Genomic DNA, 23,735 nt, shown 5'->3' with positions numbered 1-23,735 from the left:
TCCCATCTGCCGGGGAGAAGGTGGTGCTGTCGGCTCCCATTGTATGAACAAAGAACAAGGCACAGAGACCTGTGCCATGCTGCTCAAACCAGGCTGGAAGTCACACTGCCTTGATTCAATGCTTCAGGTCCAAGTCTACATAGACAAAACACTTTGCCTCAAAGTTAAAAGAAGTCCAGGCCGTTTCATTGCAATCTGGCCTGGTTCGAGTTCTCCTGCAGCAGCGCATGTCTCGTTGTGCAGTTGTGAGCCTTAACACCTGGTGTCACTTTTGACAGCTGCAGAAGCAGAAGGGAAGGCGCATTCGTGCTAGCTTGGGGCAGCGGCAGCCGTGTGGGCTTTCACATTCACAGGATTTGAAAACACTTGCAGTGGTATACCTCTGCATTTGCAGAGATAAAATTCTTATTTAACCTGATACCAGGGGTGTTCCTCACAACACTTAGGCCACTGGATCTGCAACAGCAGCATTTGATTCAAGGGTCGTCTTTTATGATAGTGAGGGTATTTCACTTGGAGAACTTGCATGCCTGCAACACAAGCTTCTGACCTTTTTCCCTCCTGGCTGCTGCTTTTGTCTTCAATCCTAATTCCCAAACTTAGCAATGGAAAACTGGGGTATTTTTCCCCCAGTGTGCCTTTGGCAAATGGCCCCTAATACTGACCACTGTCCACCTGTCTGTGGAATCATCAATCATCTGAGCCCCTTGCCAGCCCTGTCAGTTGGCAGGTACAGACGAATGAGTTACCTGTAGTTGCCTAGGGAGTAACCAACAGAGACCAGCATTCCAGCTCCTGGTCTGGTGCTTTCAGATGCCCTAGTCTCTTGGGATACTCATGTGGGGAGGCAGGCATCTGAGCTGGAGCGAGTGTGCAGAGCCTTCCCTGGATGCCAGTTAGCAGTGTGCTGAATTCTTTGCCTTCTCTGCCACAGCCACTGGAACACTTTGTTGCGTAATTCTGCTGGCACTTCTGTTTGGCTCCAAAGAAAATACAAAGTGTCTAATTAACAATTCTACCTGCTCAGTAGACTCCTTTCAGTGATACTCTTAGTATCACTTCTACCTGCAGGTAGAAGGTTACCTTAGCCCTTCTTCTGGGGGCACTTTGGGGAACTCCCGCCACAACTGCACTTGATTCTCAGGACCACAGAACTGCAGAATTGTGGGAGTCTCAGGTGGAATTTCTCCATGTCTTAGTCTCCAAAGAAAATAAATCCTTCGAAGCCACCCACTAGCTAATATCCGGTGACATTTTTTGACGTTTCTGTCCCCGTTCTCACCCCCCTCTCCAGACAGTTTATATGAGAGGACTTTAAACACTTCATGGAAAAGTGGAATTAAAAGATGCTTATTTTAACGCAAAAGATTTTTAAAATCTACGCACAGTGTTTCTGTCATCTGCATTTTCCATGAAGACCTGTGTGAGAGGCAGTAGGGGAGGAGGCCACCGCGGCACGGCGGGATCAGTTCCGCCCTGGCCGTGCTTTATGGAGGACAGATGCACTTTGCTTATTTCAGGCGCCGTTCCCCTGGGGGCAGGATGGATCCAACCCTGGGGAGCCACTAATGGAAAGTGGCAGCTAATCTCATTAGTGGTAGAAGCAGAGCCAACTGCAAGGTCAGGTCCTCAAATGTGGGCAGAGAGGGAAGCAAACACGGGACCCAGGAGTGTCATTCCACGTGCTGGCCCCCGAGAGGGGCACACCCTGGGCTGGCGGGTCCCTTGGTCTGACTGGGCCAGACTGGGGGGTGCATATGGTCTTTCTGTCCTCAACAACATGTGGATCTCCGTGGGCGAAAAGCTACTTTTCAGAAATCTAGAGCGTTTGTTTTCTGAACAGGAGAATCGGCTCACGCCTCCAACTGCCCTTCTTTCTCCTCAATCCGTGCCCCACCTTTGCTGCCCCGCCCCATCAACCTGACTCCATGTCTTTGTCCACACCATCTTTTTTGCCTGCAGAAAGCCCTCTTTCCGTCAGCTGCCCCCTGCATGACTTCCCTTTCTTCAGGGGCCTTCTGGGCCTCTCCCTGGAGACTCCTCTGTCTGCATTTTAGCACCACACCCACGTATGTGTCAACATCGCTAGTGGCCTTGAGACTCCATCTCTTCCGGCCAGAGTCCTAATGTAACTGCCCCTGCGTCCTCTCCCAGAGAATTTGTACTTCCACACAAAGATACACACCAAGGGCAGGGTGAGTGGGCAGAGGCCAGCTGCTCTCTCGGGGTGTGGGTTGATGAGGTGCTGCACCTGTTCACCTCAGCCCTTCTGAGGGAGCCCCAGTTACAAGTCGGTCAGCAAGCATTTGACCCCTATCAGGTGTGCATCAGGGTCCTAGGTGCCCGCCGCAGGAAATAGAAAGGGAGCAGACGACTCGGGGGTGGGAGGGAGCTGACATCCAGAGACATAAAATGACAAATTTCATTACAGCCACCCCCTCTCCTTTAGAAATGTCAAGTGTGCTGCTGCTTCTGACTTCTCAGTATGGGCACGGGAAGGGGGAGGAAGGATTATACGAGAGTTTGTTGTGACACTGTTCCTAACTAGCAAGTCAATACAACCACTCCTGTTTGCGTTTTTCAAAAGACAGAATGAAGAAAGGGCACCTCTGTCAGCCCGGCAGTGCTCTGGCAGGTGCTGGAGGAGTTCTGGCAGCAGGGACGGGGGGTAGGGGGTAGGGGACTCGGGAGCAGGATGGCGCTTTCCTGCCTTTCGCCCTTGGTGTGGGACCCCTGAGTGACACATCCTGGCCTCCCCTTGGGACCTACAGGGACATCCACAGGGCCAGTGACCCAGCTTCTTTTGGTTCCTCCTCCTCCCAAATTACAAGCCCAAGATGTCCATTCTGCCCACAAGGGCTTCTTCCTTTGGAATTGGATGTGGAGGGCATCCCTGGCCCCTGCGTTCCACCAGTGACTCATTTGCATTCACACCCCTCTCTTCTCTCCGTCCTGTCCTCTGCCTCTTCTGCCTCCTCCTGCCCACAGGTTCACCTGCTGAAGGACCAGTTGGCTGCTGAGGCGGCGGCACGGCTGGAGGCCCAGGCCCGCGTGCACCAGCTCCTGCTGCAGAACAAGGACATGCTGCAACACATCTCCCTGCTGGTGAAGCAGGTGCAGGAGCTGGAGCTGAAGCTGTCAGGACAGAACACCAGTAAGCCCGTGCCCTGCCCTGCCCAGCCCCGCCTCCCTGCGGTGCTTCGTGGGACCCTGGCCTTGCCCTTGCATTCCAGCAGGAAACAGAGGCAGCTTTATTGGTCCTGTTTGTATACTGCATGCATTAGAGGAGACCATGGCTGCCTTCTCAGCCAGTGCCCAGACTTGAGCTAGGATGTCCCCGGGAGACACTGCCTGCTGCTTATCCAGTCTGGACGTGATGGGGGCTCAGGCACCCTGCAGCCTAAGGCAGTTGTTTCTCAAAGGGCTTTTTCAATCCCAAACATGGTGTCTGTCATGTTCTCTGTGTGGGGGACCTCAAACTGTTTCATAGTTGACTCCTTATGCTATATGAGAGGTCTTCAAAAAAAATTCATGGAAAGTGCCTTATAAAAATGTTTACACCAATATAAACCTTTCTTTTCATCTGTCTTCTGTGAACTTTTTGAAGACCTCTTGTCTATCCCACAGCCCTGTTTCACAGAAAAGCCAGTAACAGTACATGCAGTGTGTGGTTATGACAGCAGAGTAAGCAGGCCAGCCGCTCTGCTGGGCAGTGGCAGAGGCTGTGTGGTTCCGGGCCTGAGATGCTGCCTTCCCCCCCACACCAGCTCCAGGAGGGGCTGGGAGGCAGCGGAACACCCAGTGCACATCCACACACCTTCTTCCAGAGCTGACCTATGGGTTGTGGGCACACTCAGAGTGTGTAGTGCATGGCTGCGCATCAACCACACAGCCACTGATCACCTATTGTGACAGAAGCCATGATGGGATTTCTTTGTTTGTGTCTGAACTCCTTTAATCCCTGGCACAGCAGATGATGTTGTGTTCATTCTAGAGATTCAGAGAGGTTAAGTCACCAGCTCAAGGTTACAGGTCTAGCAAGGGATGGAGCCCAGATGCCAACCTACACCCAACTGCAAAATTGCTTTTCCTGTTATACCAGAAGTTGCCCCCAAACTATCCCATGAACATTTTAAAAATGTGTCTTAGCAAATCCAACCCACAGAGATTCTCGCATCTGTATGTAGGTCTGGGGCAGGGCTGAGGGGTCTTGTGCTTAAAGGGTGACCCAAAAGTATGGGCTGGGAATCGCTTGGGCCTCTGGATTTTCCAGACCTTGTTGAGATCCTGCATGGTCCCCATGAATGCTGATGCACAAGACTACACTCAGGGAACCCCGTGCCTTTAATATGCCTCTCACTGTTAGAACCCTTTCCTACCACAAAAGCCTGCTCAGGGGCATCCAGTGCCTTCCCTAAATCAGCACGTGGTTCTCACGCCCTCCAGCCAGGTGTGTCTGGTGCTGTGGCGGGTAGGGAGGAAGGGGGAAGCAGGGAAGCTTGCCCGGGCTATAGGCAAGCAACCAGCCCCTTGCGAGGGAAGGACCCTTGCAGGGCGGGGCCGTCGGAAGGGGGCTTCCCAAACCCACAGCCATGCCTGACAGCGTCCTCTCCGCCTCTTGTCTCCCGCCAGTGGGCTCCCAGGACAGCTTGCTGGAGATCACCTTCCGCTCCGGGGCCCTGCCTGTGCTCTGCGACCCCACGACCCCTAAGCCCGAGGACCTGCACTCGCCGCCTCCGGGCGCGGGCCTGGCCGACTTGGCGCCGCCGACGGGCAGCCCCCTAGGTAGGCGCGACTGCTTGGTGAAGCTCGAGTGCTTCCGCTTCCTCCCGCCACCGGCGCACGGGCAGCCGCTGCTGGGCGGCCTGGAGCTCCTCCAGTTCCGCGAGTCGGGCATCGCCTCGGAATACGAGTCCACCACGGACGACAGCGAGGAGCGCGACTCGTGGTCCCAGGAAGAGCTGCCGCGCCTGCTGAACGTCCTGCCTCGGCAGGAGCTGGGCGACAGCCTGGACGATGAGATCGCCGTGTAGGAGGCGGGCGCCGAGCCGGCGGAGGAGGCGGCGGCCTTGCTGGGCAGGGCCCGGGGCTCGCTGCTGCCGGGGTAGGAGGGGGTGGCCAGTCGATGTGCCCTGCCCGGAAGAGTGTTAGGGCCCAGGAAAGGCTTTGGGGTTTTGCTCTATAGCGGGCAAACTGGGGAAGACATCGGCTTCCCAGAGCGGGGAAATCATCTCCTCTCTTCCACTTGGGACTAAAAGGGGAGAGGGGGGCATGCCTGCCCAAGCCCATGGCTTTGGATGGGGCGCTTCCTCGGACCACCGGGATGCGGGAAGAGCTGCCCCACCTCGCTGCTGCGTTATAAGGCTGCTCTGTTCTGTCGTGTGATGCTCAGTGGCCCCTACCTCTCCCCATCTCCGTGGTCCCCACTGGAAGGGAAGCCATCAGTCCCTTCTCAGGTACTTCGGTTCTGGACATCAGGATGTTCTGGGTCGCCTAACCTTTCTGGGAGGAAGGCCTTCTCCAGCCCTCGCTCAGACCGTGGAGGGCCAATGACCCGGGCTGCAAAAGCCAGGCCACTGCTTTTGGCGTGACCGTGGAATCAGGATGTGTCCCAGTGGATGGGCTCTTAGAGGACGGATCCAACCTTTCCTGCAGCTGAATGTGGGGCGTTGCTTCAGAGGGAGGACAGCCGGCTGGCTGCCACAAGTCACTGAGGTCTGGATCTTCAGGCAGGAAGCCCTGCCCGGAGCCCGGTTCCTCAGTACAGAGGCCGGGAAGTGCCCTTGTCATCCCCACACCCTGTGTCCTGCCTCGGGGCTGTGCCAGCTGAAGCCCTTGTAGTACTCTGCCTCGGCAACCACCTCGGACACAGGGCCCCCTAGCCTTACCTCTCAGCCTAGCCTCTCCACTGGGTGGCACCGGGCAGCTTGTATTGCAAGAAAGCGAAAGCAAAAACAATGCACGGATGCAGGCTGACAGCTGAGACTCGCGTGTGCTCTTCAGAATCACTGCCGCTTACGTCAGGGACCACAGCCAGCCCAGCCCGTCTCTCTGTGGGTGCGTGCCTCGAGCACACCTGTAAAAAGTGCCACGTGCAATTCTTTTATCGTTTTCCATCCAGGCCTTGCGGGGGGGATCAGCCCTCGCGAGCAGGCTGGCTGGAGCTGCAAGGGAAAGTTTCTTTTGCTCCTGTAAGACTGGAAGTGGCTGCTACCGGATTTGCAAATGCCTGGGGAGAGAGCTGAGACCGACGCTAGAGCCTTATGTTTGGGGAAGTGAGTCTTGATCCTGGACCACCTGCTACAGACCCGGGATGCGCTGATTCCAGAGCGGGATCAGCAAGGTTCTGGTTGCCCCAGAGTGGAGCTCTGCAGCCCTACCTTTGCTTTAGAGCCTACATGAATGAGAGTGTAGCCCCTTTCTTATAGCTTCAGTTGGATTTCTTCTAGACCAGAAAGTCCAAATTCAAGGGAATACAGGCAGCTGTATGTTAGCCCTATGTGGTGCACGGAAGTAGGATGGGGTGGTTGTGAGTGTGTGTGTGTGTGTGTACACACGTGAGAAAAGGTAGGTATGTGTGTGGGCTTGTGAGAAGTGACTGGAGAGAAGAGAAGTGGGACATCCAGGGGATCAGAATCAGCAATAGATTTGGGGTCCTTTTCCTAACAGCATTTAGTTGGAGCGGTGTGGCTCTGTTGGCTGTATTTTCTCATGAACCATTGGAAGTAGGTCCAGATGCATAGGGAAGGAAGAACCAGGAACGGGAGATCTGTGAAACTGAAGGAGCAACGGCCAGGGATCCAGTTTGGCTACACCTGGCCAGCTTGGGAAATTCCAACCTGGGATTCCTTGAGTCTGGGACCTTGTAGACCACTAGGATTTTGAGCGACCAAGCAGGAGCTGAGGAGATAAAGCCAGAGGCTGCAGGATGAGGTGCCTGGAATGTGGATGGCAGGCGGCGGTGTAGTGGGTGGGGCAGGTAATTCCTAAAATGGTCTTGAAAAGCTTGCCAAGGCGAGGATGAAGAAACAGAAGAGAGGTTAAAATACTGGAGAGACCAGTTATGTGTGACACTGACTTGGGCCACCATCCAGACTTTTCTGCCTTCCGGGTGTTCCATGGTGGCCTTGGCCTGCCTCACCTACCTTTTCCCGACTCAGGCCTGCCCTGGAGCACTCACTCGTGTGTTGGCAGCCTCCTTAGTGTGACTCACATCAGCGCACACTCAGCGAGTGGGGATGGGAAACCAAGATCGGATCCAGGGGCCTTCAAAGGTCACCAGCCCCCAAACCCTCCAGCCTTCCCTCAAGGGTCAACTTGGCAGGGAAGGGAACTTTGCAGACCTGGTTCCCCAGCGATGGCACCCTGTCCTCCCTCCTTGCTTCTGGCTCTGCTAACTCAACTCTGCCTCCTTCTTTTTCATCCTCTACTCTGCCCTATATGGAGGACAAGTGGACAGCGGGGTCCCCACCTTACTGGTGGCTGCCCCAGGTACAGTGCGAGGCTCTCACAGTTGTGGAGCCGGGAAAGACTCTCTCCGCATGAGAAGGACCACCTGTTGGGATTGAAAATGAGGTTCCTCCTAGTCCCGCTTGTATCAGTGCTATCTGTAAAGCCTCTTCCTAGCCTCACTTCTCTCAACTGATCCTGTTTAGGAGTTGTATTCCTTTTATTTACTCTTTGCTTGACTGCTTCTTCCTACCCCCTTACCTCCCTAGCCCTCAACTTCCTAAAACTGTTGTGTCATTAACTCTGTCGGAGCAACTCTCTGGGAAAAGATTCTGTTAATGTAAGTGCACTTAATCCCTGGATGTTGTCACTAGTCTAGTGGCTTTTGCTAAATAAACCTTTCGTATTTCTCAAAGCTTTTCCATTGTCTTTTCTTGCTGCTTCTGTTCCACCTGCTGCTCCGCTATCCCTCACTTTCCACCCACTTCCCAGGCCAGGTGGCACCAGCTCTGTGACGTGGTTCCCGAGGCTGTGGGGCTTAGGAAGAGTTTGCATGTTCCCTGAAGGAGGCGAGGAAGGTGGTGCCTGAAGTTGCAGTTATATAGACCAGCCTTGCGCAGGAGCAGATTCTGCGAGGTCTTCACGGGGCATGAGGTTGCTTCCAGGGGACTTTGACGATGCCTGGAGGCATTTGAGGTTGTCCCAGGCAGGGGAGCAATGCCACAGGCGGGTAGGAGAAGAAGTCAGGGTTACGGCTAGATGTCCTCCCACAACAAGAAGTTATCCAGCCAGAAGTGTCAGTAGTGCTGAGGTTGGGAAGCCCTGGTCTGTGCCCATTCTTGCAGACTCTCCCGATCCCAGGTCTTTGCAAACTCTAAGCATCGTTAGTAATGCAGGCAGAGCAAGGTGAGTGCTTGAAAAAAGTGCACCACGCGCATGTTCAGTGTACCTGAGATCATCAGGATCGTACAATCTTACTCAATCTTAGACTGTCTGAAATACATGGTAGGAAGTCTGAATGGGCGCATTCAAGAAATGTCCCTTACCGGGGGCAAACAAACACCTCCCCCCCAATACACACACATCTGCCTGGACAGTATCATTGCAACACAGCTGAGCAGGGAAGTCCTGCTTCAGGCGTGTGGCTTCCCTGCCAGAGGTGGAAATGAAGGAATGGGAGGGCGGGTGATGAGGGAGCGCTAACGAAGGGAGGTGTCAAAGGACTCCCAGAACAGACTTTATTTTAAGGCTGCCAGATCCCTTGGTGGAATTTTTGTTTTTGCTGTTTTTAAGGCTTGGCGCTTTGTCAGGCCCAGGCCAGAGAGAATGTCGAGAGGGTCCCTAGCCTAGGTCCCTCTGAACTTTACTTACAAGCCCAACTGAGCTTTATTTTCTCGTCTATAAAATGGGGAGAGTGTATACCACAGAAAGCTTTTACGGAGAGTAGATGAGATTGCATTTTAAAAGCACCCAGCAGAAGGTGCCCGGTGGTGGCCCCAGGTACAGCAGAGTCTATGTCTTAGCTTTCTGCTACCTGCACCTGTGCTGGCCAGGGCAGTCATGTGCTGGGTGCCTATTTCTGAGACAGCGACACTGCATGAAGTGAGACACAGAAAGCCCCTTGTCTTCAGAAAGACACAGCACCTGCAGGGCAGCACAAGCAGGTGCTCTGGCCCCTGGGCTCCGCCCCTGGCTGTTGGCTCACTGCCTTTCCTCTCCTGATGCCTTCCATGGATACACTTGCCCTGGAAGAAGAGAATGGGGTTGGCCAAGGATGGGAGTCGAGATTAGGAGTGGATTCCTTTCCAGGTTCTCCCAGACAATGGTGAGACCCCAGCCCTCAATGTGTGCCCCTTCTTATACTGACTCAAGAGCCCCATTAAGGGGCCACACACACAGAGCCACATGTGTAAGGAAAAGCCTTCCAGGCCTCAGGTGGCTTTTCCATTCAGATAAAGAGTAGCTCAGACTGGCTGGGGACTGAAGGACCTGCCCTGAGTCATGCACCTGCTCCTGTAGGAAACAGGATCCTAAGAAGGATGTCAGGGCTGCAGAGAGAAGGTGGGCTGTGACCAGTATGTGCCAGCTGAAGCCTAGCAGTCGCATAGATTCCTGGACCCCGGCTGGGTGTCATGGCACGGGGAGTGGAGCAGAGCTGGGAGTGATCTCAGGACATACGAAGTGATGGAGATGTGAGCCCAGCCCCTCTCTTGCACTGTGGGTCAATAAAAGAACCGTAAATGAAACGGCAGCAGCACAGTGACAAGCAGAGGCAGCTCTGCTAAACCACGAGGTAAGGTTCCAGGATGAGTACGTATGCATCCGGCCCACCTGTTGGCCAGAGACTAAGGGAGGTCTGGTGCCTACATCTCTGAAACGAGATAGCCCACTGTAGTGACAGGGCCCACTGAGTCACGAGGCAGGGGAACAGGAGTTGAGGAAGGCCTCCAAGCCCCACTGGTGAGTGTTCATCTTTCCTTTGTTAAGTGGCCCAGTGGGAACACATGTCCACAGTGTACCTCTGCTGCCCACCCATCTTTCCGGGTCTGACAGGCCACAGGTTTCACTAGGAAGGGGAGTAAGGATCGAGGCTGGCTGCTGAGCGTGTACTTGGTAGCAGGCAGCAGAGTGACATGACTCAAAGCAGCCATGCAAAGCTGGCCTTGCGGTCAAAACAGTTTTGTCCTGCTCCTCTAAGTGTAGTTGTGGGGGATGTGGTAGGGAGTGCCCCCCCCCACTGCCGCCTTTGTATCCCATGCTCTGGGGCCTGTCACCCTCTCTGCTCCCCGCCCCCACCACTAAGAAGATCAACCATCTGAGATGCCTTTCAGACTACACAGGTTCCTTCCCCAGGCACTTGGGAGGGGCCGTCAACCCCTGTTCCCCAGGGAGGGGCAAGAGCTGATCACACAAGAATCCGTGACCAGAAGGCCAGGAGCTTGGAGCAGTGGCTCTCACATTCGGGCTGTGTCTAAGAAACCTGGGGGGCAGATCAGGTCGCGGGTGGATCTGCCCCACCCTCAGCGTTCCAGTGGGGCCTGAGAATTTCACTTCTCGCCGATTCCCAGGAAACACTAGCCTGGGCTAGCAACACTTCGAGAGCCACTGTGTTGGAGGATATCCCCAAACTTTGGGTATTGTGTTTGCTTCAAGAAAGGAGGGAAGGAGGGAGGCAGGGAGTTGGGCCTGGTGTTGCTAGGCAACCATTAGCCAAAGGAGATAGAGACTGGGCACTGGAAAGGACAGCAGGTGGTGCAAAGTGACCTCACCTCAACAGAAGATTGACTAACTTTGATTTATTGGCATCTCTCTAGAGACATAACTAGGCTGCATCCGCCGTTCACCTGAGGTGTCCAGTGGGACTATTTGAAGGCCTGGCAGCTGCCGGAGGAAAGCCTGTCCCCTGGCCGGGCCTTCTGCTCCTTGCCCAAGAGGGTCTTGAGTTTGCGGTAGTACACCCTGCAGCTGAAGCCCTCCTTGAAACCCACCTTGATGTGGCTCTTGAGGGAGTGCAGGGTTGGGTACATGCGGCAGCAGGCCGCACACTTGTAGCCGTTCTGCTGGGCCGGGTGCCACTTGCAGGCCATCAGGATGTCCTGGGACGTGATGTAGTCCAGGGAGTCCACGCCAGGCCTGGCTTTCCTGGTGGTATCTCGAGGACATGTGTTCTCCGGGGAGGAAGAGGACGAGCAGGTGCTCTCAGCCATGTCCTCGGGAAGGCAGTTGTCCCCCCTGCCTTCGTCCCGCTGCACCTCTGGGAAGCTGTAGGCCTCCAAGTGGCTCTCTTTGTCGGTGCATACGAAGTAACTGTAAGGGGAGAACCAGGGTCGGTAGATGGTGCAGTTCCGCCTTAGCTGCTCCCCATTCTGGGAATCCCCCAAGCTGCAATCTGCAAAGAAAAGGGCTTTTCTGAACCTGTGGCCGCAGGCAGGGAGCAGTGAGGTCAGGATGGCTGGAGGCCATGGGGTGCACAGAAAGGCATGAAGGCAGGTAGCCAGGTATGACCTTGAGTGTCCTCCATCCTACCTGCATCATGATTCTAAGAGCAAGGTGGCAGGTAAGGTGGGAGGAACAGCCTAAGACACTCATTCTTGCTTTCTGTCTCCACTGGTACAAATGCATTGCATATCTGGACAGGAGAGGCTCCTTCTAATCCCTAAGCCTTATTACGTTCCAGGTCCTTCCCTTCCTGGAGGTACCTTGTCCTCTTAGACAAGTGGCCCAACAGACAGTCAAGCCTCCGGCCTCCAATGATTTCTGTGGGTTTTCTGTTTGTTTGTTTTGCTACCAGTGGTTGTGTCCACTTCTCCCAACCTCCAGCTCATCTTGATCCCTCCTCTACAGCCCCCTTAGACAGACACTGCTCCCCCATACCATCTTAAGAGATGGGAGAGGCCTATAGGTCTTTACTCCAGGCAGGAGGAACAGGTTGGGGCCTGCAGGTGATAAGGCAGGCAGCAGGTGGTGAACCAGCTTGCAGAGCCCTTCCCTTAGGAAATCGGCCCCTGGTTGTCAGGTCCCCACGCAGAGTTGGGGAAGGCCTCACCTGGTGAGAGCACTGTGTTATGCACCCCATGCCGGAAAGAGCTGCTTGAGTACTGGGTGGGTAGGGTCTGAGCTGGGCTGGATGCCTCTGTGGGTGCCGCTGTCCTTATTATGTCTGGATTAGAGGAGAGACATTCTGGTGAGCTGAGCAAAGATGGGAGACCCCCGAACACACCTGGAGGCTCAACCTCTACCCTTCAAGGCATCTCAAAGCTGAAGCAAAGCGGTGACCTCTTGATCCCAGCTAGGCCGAGCCACTCTGGGTGACTCCCTGGGGAACTCCAACTGGGGTGGTTTGAGTCAGACCAAAGAGGGAGCCTCAGGAAAGGGGGACTTAAGATGTGGCCCAGATGAGTCCTGTCCACCCCGCCTGCCCCTTTCCTGGCCCTCTGGCAAGCTAAGCTCCTCGCATGGGGGACTTCACTCTGATTGCAAGTCCGTGCGCTCATGGGCTGCACAGCAGTGGTGTGTGGTCCCTCTTAGGATGAGAAGCCTAATTATCTCCTTGAAACATCACAGACCCATAGGCAGAGAAGGGTCATGGGGGCCTTACTGCCTGGCACCCCCTGGAGCAGCAGCTGGCACTGGATACAAAGCAGACCTGCCTCAAATCTCAGAGCGGTTGCTGTGCTTAATCTGCAGGAAGGATGTATCCATGTCGTCTCTACAGGCAGATAGATGCCCCTGAGAACTCCACTGAACCGTGCAAGTTCTCATGTACCTGGACATTACCTAGGGATTTTGTTAATGATGCAGATTCTGATTCTGTGAGCTTCTGCAAATCTAACAGGTTTCCAGGTAGGTGTTGAAACCTGGAACAGCAAACGCTCACCATGTCCCTCTTTACTCCACAGTGTACGCATCAGTTTCCCTGCTGCTCGGGCTCCTAATGATAGTTTGTGAAGTCTGATTCTTCTCCAGCTTTTCAAGACCCAAGGGAGTAATTGTTTAGCCTAGCCATTGGGACACCTGCAGCCCACATCAGAATGCCTGGCTCTGGCTTTAGACTCCCACTTCCTCCTAGTGCAGACCCTGGGAGGCAGCAGTGATAGCTCAAGGAATTGGGTTCCTCCTACACACATGGAAGACCTCCAGCTAGCCCACGTCTCCCTGTTGTCTGGGGAGTGAACCAACAGATGGGAGAAGTCTGTCTCTATCTCTCTGCTGCTCAGATACAATTTTTTTTTTTTTCAAAAAGTAACGGTACCTACACTTTCTGTAGGCGGGCCTTGAGATGCCATGCAGGCTGTAGGGGAACAGTCTTGATGACAAGTTTCCCTTATTCTTTCCTTGCCAGGAATTAACCATGAATGTAGCATTCTGAATGACAGTTTTATCCCCACATGTAATTTCACTTCCTCACTAAATCGTGGTCTTGTACCATGACCTGATCGAGTACTCAAGGAAGAACTTCAAAAAATAAAAAAACCCACCCCAATCTTTGTGGTCCTAGTGACACCGGAGTGTACCTGGCAAGCTGGTGGCACGTGACGACGTAATGTTAGGAAAAGTGCTCAGGGCGGAGGAAGAGATTCGAGGGCCAGAGATGCTGAGAAGTGAGAAGTTCTCCATTTCTGACCACTGCAGGGTCTGGAGATCACACACCTGCTCCCTAGGGCCTGGCCGGGTTGTCGGGACAATCAAACATTCCGAATGCGGTTGACATCACAAAGTCCCATGACTCCGCTCATCAGTGGGGTCTGCCCTGTGCGCGATGGATTGTTGGTGCAAGATTAACATAGCAGCCTTGTTGGCTTGTCATCCCTCAGTGGCCTGACCTGAGAACACCCAGAGAGGGAAGGAGACAGTAGGAATAGGATGGTGATGCTGGCTGTTTGTCCCCCAGCTCCCTTCTAAATTGTTACCACTTTTCTGTGCAGCCCCCACGTCCAGCCCTGGGAACCCCTGTCCTTTCTGAGTGACCTTTTCCCCTTTTTTCTCCTCTACCTGCCCAGCCTCTGCTACTGAATATTTTTTGTTTTAGTTTCAGCTTTTTGGTTTAGGGTACATTTTCTTTGGAAATACTTTCAAATTCATAATGCAAAAATAAATCAATACAAAGAGCATCCATATACTCTGCACCCAGATTGTCTTCTTGCTAACATTTTACCTCAATTGCTTGATCAATTCTCCTTCTTCCCTACTCTCTGCCACATGTGTGTGTGCTTAAGTGTTTTGTTGGACTGATTAGACTTTTTTTTTAAGCTATTGCCATGACATTGGCTCTTTTTTTTTTAAGATGTATTTATTTATCTGAAAGGCAGAGTTATAGAGAACCAGAGGCAGAGAGAGGTCTTCCATCTGCTGGTTTACTCCCCAGATGGCCGCAATGGCCAGAGCTGGGCCAATCTGAAGCCAAGAGATAGGAGCTTCTTCCAAGTCTCCCATGTGGGCACAGGGGCCCAAGGACTTGGGCCATCTTCCACTGCTTTTCCAGGCATAGCAAAGAGCTGGATCAGAAGTCGAGCAGCCAAGACTCGAACTGGCACCATATGGGATATCAGTACTGCAGGCGGCAGCTTTACCTGCTATGCCATAGCCCTGGCCCCCAAACACTATGTCTTTTTTCATGCCGAAATACTTCAATGTGTATTTCCTATGAGTAGGGACCAGATCTTGTTTTCTACGGCTTGGTTTCTTTTCAGCAAGGGACTAAACCAGAGTTGGTGGCTTCCTCTAGACCATTTGGCTTGTAGAAAGATTGCTGCTAAAGACTGTTGACTCCAAGGTGCCAAGTCCCTCTCTACAGAAAGCAAGGCTAACCCCCAGGTGTGATGTGCAATGAGGGTCAGTGAGGAGGTGGGCACTTTGAACTTGACTGGCAGTGTCCCGTTCCAGACTGTCACAACTGGCCACCCAGATACACGATGGTATGTCAGGTCTCCGTGGTGGGTATCTTGTGCTGGCTGCGACAGATACAGCCACAGGCTCCTCTTGCAGTGGTGTGGCGCGTGTGTGAGTGCGGTGCTTCAGCTTCTGCCCGAGCAGCCCAGAGTTCTCTCATTCCTGGTGCTTTCCTATTCGGCAGACAGTGGGAGACTTCCTAGTCCGGTTCCTGCCCCAGAGTCCGATTTGGAGCTTTAGACTGCGTTGGGGTGTTACTTAAAGCCGCGCCCTTTGGTGACATGATGGGTGTTGGGAGTTTCATTTGGACCCTTGTGGTGTAGAGAAAGATGATGAGCGTGGGAGTCAGCGTACTTCTGACTCCCCCCACCACCACCTAACTCTGCCAGTGTGACGTCACTGAGCAAGCCTCTCAGCCTCATGGGTTTCCACATCGTTGACATCTTGTCAGTACAGCCCAGTGATTTACACAGTCACGATACACACAGGACTCCGGGATGCAGAATCCCACTCTGCTGCCTCGCTCTTCCACGTTTCTCCCCCTGCCGACTTCAGAGATACTGAACGCAGAGAGGGCTCACAAGACTGGGCTGGCAGGCAGCACAGGAGGCTGAATCTCCCGGGGCCTCTTTTGAGTTTTCAAAGTCCAACGCTGCTTGGGTTTAGTTATTGAGCGGTTGATGGGGATCTGGCCTTTCTAGGGTGGCTCTGTGCTGGTAGCAGGGCCTCGGTCTTGGCATAGTGTCCCCTCGGTGTGTCGGTGGCCCAGGCAAGAGGTGACACTCTCAAAGTGACTGGTCTCTGCGTAAAACGTGTCTTTCTCATTTGTCTCCCACCTGCTTTCCGAGCCCTTCTCGGACAGGTAAGGCACGCCCCCTCCTGTGGATGACCTACATCCCCGGATGCCCCCCTCTCTGCTTGCGTATGTGCATGTTGGGGGGTGCCACGGGGAGGGCCACCCAGCTGTTTCCCATCGTCATCTTTCCTCCATCATCATTGCTTCCTGAACCACCAAGCCTCGAGTCCTGAGGCAAGAGGGACAGAGTGCCCGGCTCACCGGGGCTGCAGCAGGAAAGGAGTGTGTTGTGCCTCTCTCGGATGGGGCGATGGAGCAAGCCCGCAGCCAGAGGTCCACTTTGGGGAGAAGGGCACTTTCTCCTGGCCTGACATTGCGAGTCTCCTGCAGACCACTCCCATAGAGGGATTTTTTGAGTGGTTTTTAGGGGGTGTGGGGAGTTGTCAGCAGTCTCTCTACACTGTCAAGCCCATGGTGCAATTTTTAAGAACTCATACAAAAGTCAGGTTCAATTAAACTCACTTATTAAATACCTACTATTGTCCAAAGCTCTAAGCTAGCATTGCAGAATATTAAAAGCACTTAAGATGCTACTGCACCCTCGGATCTTACTATTTTATTAGAGTGACAGGTGAATTTGCCAGAAGAATTTAGGCAGGTGTAACGAGAGTGTATAATAGGCTGTCTTTAAATTAAGAATCCAGAGTATTTTGTAGACTACACTATGAAGAGCAGAGAGCAAGCAGTACAGGAAAAACAAAATGGTGCATAATCCATTAGCAAGAGTGTGCTTTAAAAATAGTACTAGGGACTCATAATTTACAGATCACCTTGACTGTTGTTCTTGGTGCTTATACTTGCAGAAACGAGTGTGTCTGCTCTGAAAATTCTCTTTAAACCCAATAAGGAAGGCACCACCTGAACAATTGATCCAGGGAGTGGTGGAGGATTTGCATCCCCCAGTGTCTCTCTCTGGAGCGTTTCACATGGTGTGAAGTAGTGGGGGAGGAGAGTTAAGTGACTTAATTTCCAAATCATCTCTGCTAGTTTACGGATTATGTGATTAAAGACAATGAGAAGGGTGGGGGATGTCGCTGGCAGATTGTAACACAGTGAATGGTGTGACAAAGTGCAGTCTTAGGAGAAAAGCCTGCTCGTTATGGGTGAGCTGGGGACTCCTGTTATCCTGCTGGGACTACACCGGAGCCCAGGGATGCTGTACTCAGAGTTCCCTGGCACGTCACCCACCCTGCCATGGAGCTTTCTCCTGTGCATGGCTTGGGGCAGCCAAGCAGGTGACATCACAGAGGCACCACCTCTGCCGAAACCACAACAAAGTGGGGTGCTCCCCTTGGCCCAGGACTCAGCAGTGCAAGTCCAAGAAAACTACTTTATGCAAAAATTCAACAGAAGAAAATGTATACCCTAACCCAGTTTCTTTTAGGAAAGGCTCAGGGAGAACAGGCACTTAGCAGAAGTGTTGATAAGAAAAGGAACCTGGTTGACCAGATGCACAAAATATCTGGGGCCATTGTATGGACAGAAATATTGGGCCCAGTGTCAAGGCCCCAGGGTGGGTCTGGTTGCCTTGATTAGGGAGCTGAATTTCTAGGGAGGGAGAGGATGCCCAGGTGCAAGTGTGTACACAGCGTGGCTTAGAGCCTGGTGCTCCAGCCATTTCCACAAAGAACCTTGGAGCAGGCCTCTAGGCCTCCACAATTTGCCATCTGTGAAACAAGTTGTGGCAATTTGATGAAAGGTATTGACTGAGTACCTACAGTGTACTGGACTCAGGCTAGCTGTTGAAGACACAAAGATGAGGGAGGCATGATCCCTGCTTTGTAAATGCTTATCATCCAGTGGGTCTGCACCCAGTCCTTTGAGTTAATTATTCAAGCCAAAGACAGATTCCTGGGAGAAGGGTCCTTTCAGGCAGCCATTCCATGATGCAAGGCAAGGCAAAGTGGGGGAAGGAGCCCTGAGCTTTGGGTTGGAAGACCTGCACGCTAGTTGCAAGTCTGCCAGTAACTAGCTATTTGACCTCAGACAACAACAGTTTGTTATCCCAGGCCCCAAGTTCCTTGCCTTACTATGTCCCAACCTGCTAGACTGTGGTAAAAGATTAAGTGGGCTGGCAGTGTGCCCCAGCACCAAGGAACTGGCCAGGTGGTGTCCACTGGTTCTGAACCACCACTTCAGATATCTGCACCAAAGCTGGCCTCCCCTCTGCCCCCAGGTTCTACCCCTGGAGATGAGGAACTGCTAGGCCATTCTCCATATGGAAAATCACACTCGGGACTTCCAGCACCAGGCTCATGCTTGCCATCTCTCCACCAGCTGCTGCCCCAGGGCTGAGAGCCCAGCATGTGCCCATGGCTGTGTTACAACGTCATGTTCCATTGCTCCATCCTTATTTTCTCTCTACTTCAAAGAGCCTGGTGACCCCAAATAAAGGGGTCAAGCTGTGAATCAAGGAGGCGGGCTTAAAGAAATCAGTTAGTTTTATGGCCACAGTTAGTCACTGATTGCCCTGGGTGGAGCAGAACGAGAACCTGTGGTCCCATCAAGAGAACTCCACTTTGCAGTTCAAGAGCATGTTTGCTGGGTCTTTCTTGAACACCAGAGCACTGCAAAAGCTCATGGGAAATGGAAGGGGAAAAAATAAGTTTAATTGGGTGCTCGAAATGTTTGAAAATTCATGCAAGGTTAATGACAATGTGCATTTCCCATGATTTTTTGAAGACCCCTTGTAATTCCAAAACCTCAGGGAATCTTGGGGGTGTGTGTGAGAAGAGCCGGGCGATGGCACAAAGGTCCACTCCCCGCTCTCAGCCGGTCCTTTCTCCCTTCTCTGTTCCAGTGGACCACAGCATGTTTGAGAACTTGAACACAGCCCTCACTCCAAAGCTCCAGTCTAGCCGCTCCTTCCCCCACTTGTCCAGGCCTGCAGCCCCCAGCTCTGCCGCCCTGGGCTCTGCGGAGGCTGGCGTGCCGGGACTCTGGGTAGGCAGCAGCCAGCACCTCAAGAACCTGGGCAAAGCCGTGGGGGCCAAAGTCAATGACTTCCTGCGGAGAAAGGAGCTCTCGAGCCTCGGCAGCGTGGGCGTGACGGAGATCAACAAGACAGCCGAGGCCCAGCTGGCTGATGGGACTGATGCGGCACCCAGGGCCTGGCTGGAGGATGAAAGGTGAGCCCCTTCCCACCTGCCCGCTATCCCTGCAGTTCCGTGGGCTCATGCAGCGTCTCCAGGGGAGAAAAGGCATAAGGCTGGGAAGTGAAAGTCATGTCAAGAGAAGCAGAAGGCTGGGTCGTGTTCACAAGCGCCAGAGTCAACCTCCATAGCCACAGCTCATGCGTCCTGCGTGCCCAGTGGCCTTAGCACTGCTACACACTGTATCTGCCTTGTTTTTTTCTAATCCTCACAATAGTCCTAGCAGGGAGCGTATGTCTCCCTTTGCAGATGACTCGAGTTCAGAGACGGGGAGAGTAGCCAGAAGTCAGTCAGTACTTGGCAGAGAGCTGGGTCTGACCCCAAGTGAGGCGCAGCAGCTCCACCACCAGCCACACCGAGCCCCTGGGATGGGGGTGAGATAGCCCTGCCCTCCTTCCGGATTGCACCAACAGGTGCTGCCCAGGCCTTGTTTGGAACACCTGCACCTCCTGCACGGGGCCTACTGCAGCGGCTCTGCCCTGACGCAGGTCTCCAGTGATCCCGCCTCCTGGAGGCAAGGCGCTGTGCTGATCTGCATGAGGCTGGAACGGGCCAAAAGCCGTTTGTGCACAAGTTACTGAGACCCACCAGCTAAACCAAGAACGAGAGCCCAGGGCGTACCGCTCACTCTCATTGAGTGAGGGAGTTGTAAGTACAGGTGGGGTTAGAGAGGTGAGAACGCAGCGTGGACTGGCGTCCTTAAAGCCTGAATGTCCACTGTGCTCTACCTTACAGGTCAGTCCTGCAGGAAGCGTTCCCTCGGCTGGACCCTCCGCCTCCCATAACCAGGAAGCGAACCCCCCGGGCCCTGAAGACCACCCAGGACATGCTGATTTCCTCGCAGCCTGTCCTAAGCAATCTGGAGTATGGGACAGAGCTGCCACTCGGGCAGCCCCAGGACTCCCCTCCCACGGCCCCGCCTACCCCAGCAGAGACGTCACAGCCAGAGGTGGCCACCCCGGAAATGGGAGAGGAAAGCGAGACTCTGCCCAACGGAGAGGTGCCCCTGTCCTCGGTCCCCGACCTCATCCACAAGGACAGCCAGGACGAAGCCACGCTAAAGACGACTGAGCACAGAAGGGCCTCCTCCCCCGGCCTCAAACTCAGCCTGAGCCCCATCAGCCTGGGCGAGTCCTGGGGGAACAGCAGTCCCCCTCCAGGGGCACGGACCTCCAGCCAAGACAATGAGGGCCCTCACCCGGATCTGCTGTCCTTTGAGTAGTGTCCCGCACCAAGCACCACCCACTCCTCCACTGCGCACACAGGCCCTGCGCTCCGCGGTGTCTGTGTCTTGCGTGCACATGCGCAGCACGGTGCGGCCGGTTCTCCCACGTGGGTCGCTGCACACTAGGAAATCTTTGAGTAGTACCAACTAGAGTCTGCAGAGGCACAGGGACTCGGGTGCCACCCCCATCCCGAATTTCTTCCCGTAAGCCCCTCTGGGAGTCTACTGCAGTCCTTGGATACCAGAGCTCCAACAGGGCTGAGCACGCCCTGGCTTCCCGCTGACCTGCAGGGCCGCAGGGCCGGCAGCATGGCCCTTGCAGGAATTCTCTTTTCCTGTCCCTTCTACACTGCCCACTCCCCTGCTTTTCTCCCTCTGTGCCCTGCTTCCTTCTCTGTCCTCCTTGATGGCCCAGGGGCCCCCTGCCCCACAAGGAGCAAGGTTGGGTGAGCGATGATGGGGCTGGCTTACTGATGGGCCCAGGCCTGGAAAGCCACACACCCTGACCACTGCCCAGCCGTGGCTTCTTGGAGTCCCAAGGCAGCACGTGTCCCTGGGACCCTCCTTGCCTTTGCCCCTGGGTTGGAAGCTCTGGGGAGATGCTGACCAGGCCTGAGACACTGAGGGCTCACCCGAGACTTGAACCCGGGATTCTCAAGATGTTCGCGGTAGAGTCAGAGGCAGAACCCACAATGAAGTCGCTGCCTGTCTGGAAGAGGCACTCAGGGAATCAGGGTGTCTGGGGCACCTGCGCAGAAGGGAAAGCGAGGCTCCCTCGCCGGGTGCGCGGGGCAGGTGCAGCGGAAGCGTCAGTACGCAGCACGTGAGTACGCAGGATGTGTGTAGAGGGAAGGGCCCGGGAGCCTGCAGGGGGCCCTAAGGAGGGAACGCAGAGTCCAGGTAGAAAAGGCAGTGAGGACAGGACCAAGAAGAGCAGTCACTGGGGGTCAGAGCAGCTCTCCAGCAAGTGAGCCGACTCCAGGGGCTGGCGTGGCAAGCACGAGGGCCAGAGCATGTGACGGGCTGGAACGAGGTCAGTGTCGGGGAGCAGCCACTTCGAACTGATGACGTGGGAGGCGTGTATGCGCTTGCGCAGAAGTCGCCCGAGGCCCCCGCGTCTGGCCTGCCTTTCCCTTCTGCGCTTCCCCTGGAGCATCTGTGGCTGGGACTGACAAAGTGAGTCCAACCTAAACTGGTTTTAGGCGAACTTGCTCTTGTGTCTGTTTCCTACCAGAGGTCCTATCTTGCTGTCTTCCTGTGGCCAGCGAGGGGGTGCATTCCACCCGGAGGGGCTTCGCGGGGAGAAGGGACAGCCAGGGTTGAGGAAGGGGGAAGGCTGGGAGGGGCTCATGCAGCCAGGGCAGGCCGGGCAGAGGCGTCTGCTCTTCTATCCACTATCTGGCTGCCTGCTCCTGGGCTCTGGGACGAGTGCATCGCCTCCCTGCCACCTCTGCAGGTGAGATTCCCACACCTACTGCTGCAGAGCCGGGAGCCTCGGAGGAGTGGCTGGCAATGGGCCCTGCCCCTTCCTGCACTGTTGGTTCTGTGGCTATGTGAGCTCTTGCACACGCTGTCTGTGGATTTACATCTCTCCTCTCTCCCTGGTGAAGGCGAGTGTGGCCTGGCTCCTGCAGGCCTGTGAAATCTGGTCTCAGATGCTGCAGGTACTGCCTGGGGCTGGAGGGGACAGGTGCTGCTCACAGCCCAGCAGGGACAATCCCGCAGGGCTCGGCTCAGACCAACTCTTCCATCCAAAGCCCTCCTGATTTGCAAGTCCACCCAAGGGCTCTGCAGCCATGTTCCCACAGCCCCCTCGAAGCGGATCCAGCTTCTCTGGGAGCTCACCCCTCGGGCAGCCAGTCCCCAAGAGGGCAGGGTGGTGAGGTGGCACCAAGGACCTTTCTTCTAGGAAGTTGGGCCCCCCAAGTCTTTTCTCCCTGAAGTCCGTGGTAGCCCCCCTACTCAGCACATATCTTTACCCTGATAGACCAAGGCATGAGCTTCCAGAACCTGGCAGGAGAATGGGGACCCTGCATAGGGGGAGAGAGTGACTGTCAGCACGTGGGCAAGAGGAAGACAGGGCTGGCAGCCACCACCTGTGAAAAGGAGAAAGCTGCCCCAGTCCGGGGAAGGAGGAAGATTACAGATCTGAGGATTTTCTAGAAAATTAATATTTATATTTTTAGTAATTTTCTGGTAGATGGGAATTGCACAATAAAACGGTTTGGTTTGGTTTGGTTTGGTTTGCTGGCTCTGTCTGTCTGCCTCCTGGCTGACCACCGGGAGCAGTGGCTTCCTTGGGGTTGCCTTCTAGGGAGCAGGGCATTTGGCTGTGTGTGAGCCGGAGAGAGGGAGATGGGGAGGTGGGCGCTGCCATCAAAGCTCCCATCCAACGCCCTGGAGGGACAGACAGTTTCTCAGGAGATGGTTCCACTGGCCACCATTCAGAGTGTCCCTCTGCCCACCAGACCTGTCACTGTTGCAGGGCTCCACATGGTGTACGCGGGTAAGACCCCACCGCCATTCAGGTGGAAGGGCCAGTGGCCAGGCCTGAGAGTCACAAGCTGGGTTACACAGTCCTCTCCCACCAATGAAGGGATGGAGAGGGGGGCATGTGTGCACACCCTCTTTCAGGGTGGGCCAGAGCTTCCATCAGATTCTTATAGGGAAGCCTCCCCAGTATACATGTTAGCAAAAATACCCAGAGCTGCTGACCTAGGGGCTGCCCAGGGCCTCGCTGCCACAGGCCTCCCTGGACTGGCTGAGCCTGGACGCCCACTGATGGGGAGAATGTGGCTTGGATAAGAGCTGGTCTAGACCACGGAGTGCTCACCCCGCTGAGAGGTGGCCAGGCCTTTAACCTTCGAAGGAAGAAAGAAATCAAGAAGGGAAGTGATGTCCTATCTGTTTTGAGGGAGGAGGGGTACCGGGAGACACCAGAGCTGTCCTGCCCGGCCCTCTGCTTGGCCACCATGACTCCGCCAGGGCTTGGATTCACAGGGCGGCTGCCAGGGGCTCCTGGGCTCCGCTCATCAGAGTCTCCGGTGCATGGCTGAGTGCCCTCCCTGCATCTGACTCCACTCCCATGCTGGACCTCCCAGAGCAGGAACCGGGAGGCAGCAGCTGGGCTCTCTGGGGTTGCTTGCTCTCTCTTGCAGCCGGGCGGGCACGGGATATTCTGGGAAGCAGGGGTGGGCGACACAAAATCCAGCCCCACACATTCCGCGCATGGGGAAAGGCATTGAAAGCATTGAGAATGACAGCCTCTTTTCTTGACCGGAGTGCCTGGGACGACCTCTCCCATTGGATGGCTTCAGGATCCTTGCTGCAGGCGCTCAGGTGTGAAATGTGCCTTGAACATGCTTTTCCTTCTCTCTGTTATGCCAAGTAATAGCTTCGGGAGAGGGCAGAATTGTCAACATTTTTGGAGGACATTGTAAGCGTGAGCATGGGTGTGCCAGTCGCTGCTAACGGGGAGCTCAAAGCAGAGCACTCTCTGGTCTGGAAGCTGGGCACAGAGGCCTCCACTCGGTCCAGCTATCCAGTTCCCTGCCCACCACCAGCTCTGTGGGGCGCTGCTGACACTGGCAAAGAAGGAGTACACAGGATACCCTGTCTCTGCCCGCCTGCGAGTTAGGCTCACAAGATCTGTCACTGGGTGTGG

General features: G+C 54.7%; 2 protein-coding genes across 8 annotated transcripts in view; one reads left to right on the top strand and one right to left on the bottom strand.

The window, feature by feature from the left end:
* Nucleotides 1-22,304, top strand: part of C7H1orf226 (chromosome 7 C1orf226 homolog) — a 343,498-nt gene extending 321,194 nt beyond the window's left edge. For 5 of the 6 annotated variants that reach the window (XM_008264164.4, XM_051857177.2, XM_051857180.2 and 2 more), the window contains 4 exons: nucleotides 2,989-3,154; nucleotides 4,633-4,785; nucleotides 18,495-18,822; nucleotides 19,582-22,304. In XM_008264164.4, coding sequence (XP_008262386.2) covers nucleotides 2,989-3,154; nucleotides 4,633-4,785; nucleotides 18,495-18,822; nucleotides 19,582-20,068 — 1,134 coding nt within the window. In that variant the 3' untranslated portion in view covers nucleotides 20,069-22,304. Of the gene's footprint in view, nucleotides 1-2,988; nucleotides 3,155-4,632; nucleotides 4,786-13,831; nucleotides 15,701-18,494; nucleotides 18,823-19,581 lie in introns of those variants that run through there. The other variant, XM_051857183.2, reaches the window with a different exon arrangement.
* SPATA46 (spermatogenesis associated 46) lies at nucleotides 10,726-13,707 on the bottom strand. Of its 2 annotated transcripts, XM_008264162.4 has the most exons (3): nucleotides 13,464-13,707; nucleotides 11,996-12,109; nucleotides 10,726-11,338 (listed from the first exon to the last, which is right to left on the bottom strand). In XM_008264162.4, exons 1-3 carry the CDS (start codon nucleotides 13,564-13,566, stop codon nucleotides 10,812-10,814), a joined length of 744 nt encoding a protein of 247 aa, XP_008262384.1. In that variant the 5' UTR covers nucleotides 13,567-13,707; the 3' UTR covers nucleotides 10,726-10,811. The 2 variants fall into 2 exon arrangements, with proteins under 2 accessions (XP_008262384.1, XP_008262385.1); XM_008264163.4 differs by lacking the exon at nucleotides 11,996-12,109 and having other exon boundaries at nucleotides 13,464-13,701.
* Nucleotides 22,305-23,735: the final 1,431 nt, after the last annotated feature.

This window comes from Oryctolagus cuniculus, chromosome 7 (genome assembly GCF_964237555.1).
Source record: "Oryctolagus cuniculus chromosome 7, mOryCun1.1, whole genome shotgun sequence".
In the NCBI taxonomy this organism is placed as follows: Eukaryota; Metazoa; Chordata; class Mammalia; order Lagomorpha; family Leporidae; genus Oryctolagus; species Oryctolagus cuniculus.
Note: the sequence above shows the minus strand (reverse complement) of the source record. Positions and strands in the feature narration are given on the sequence as shown.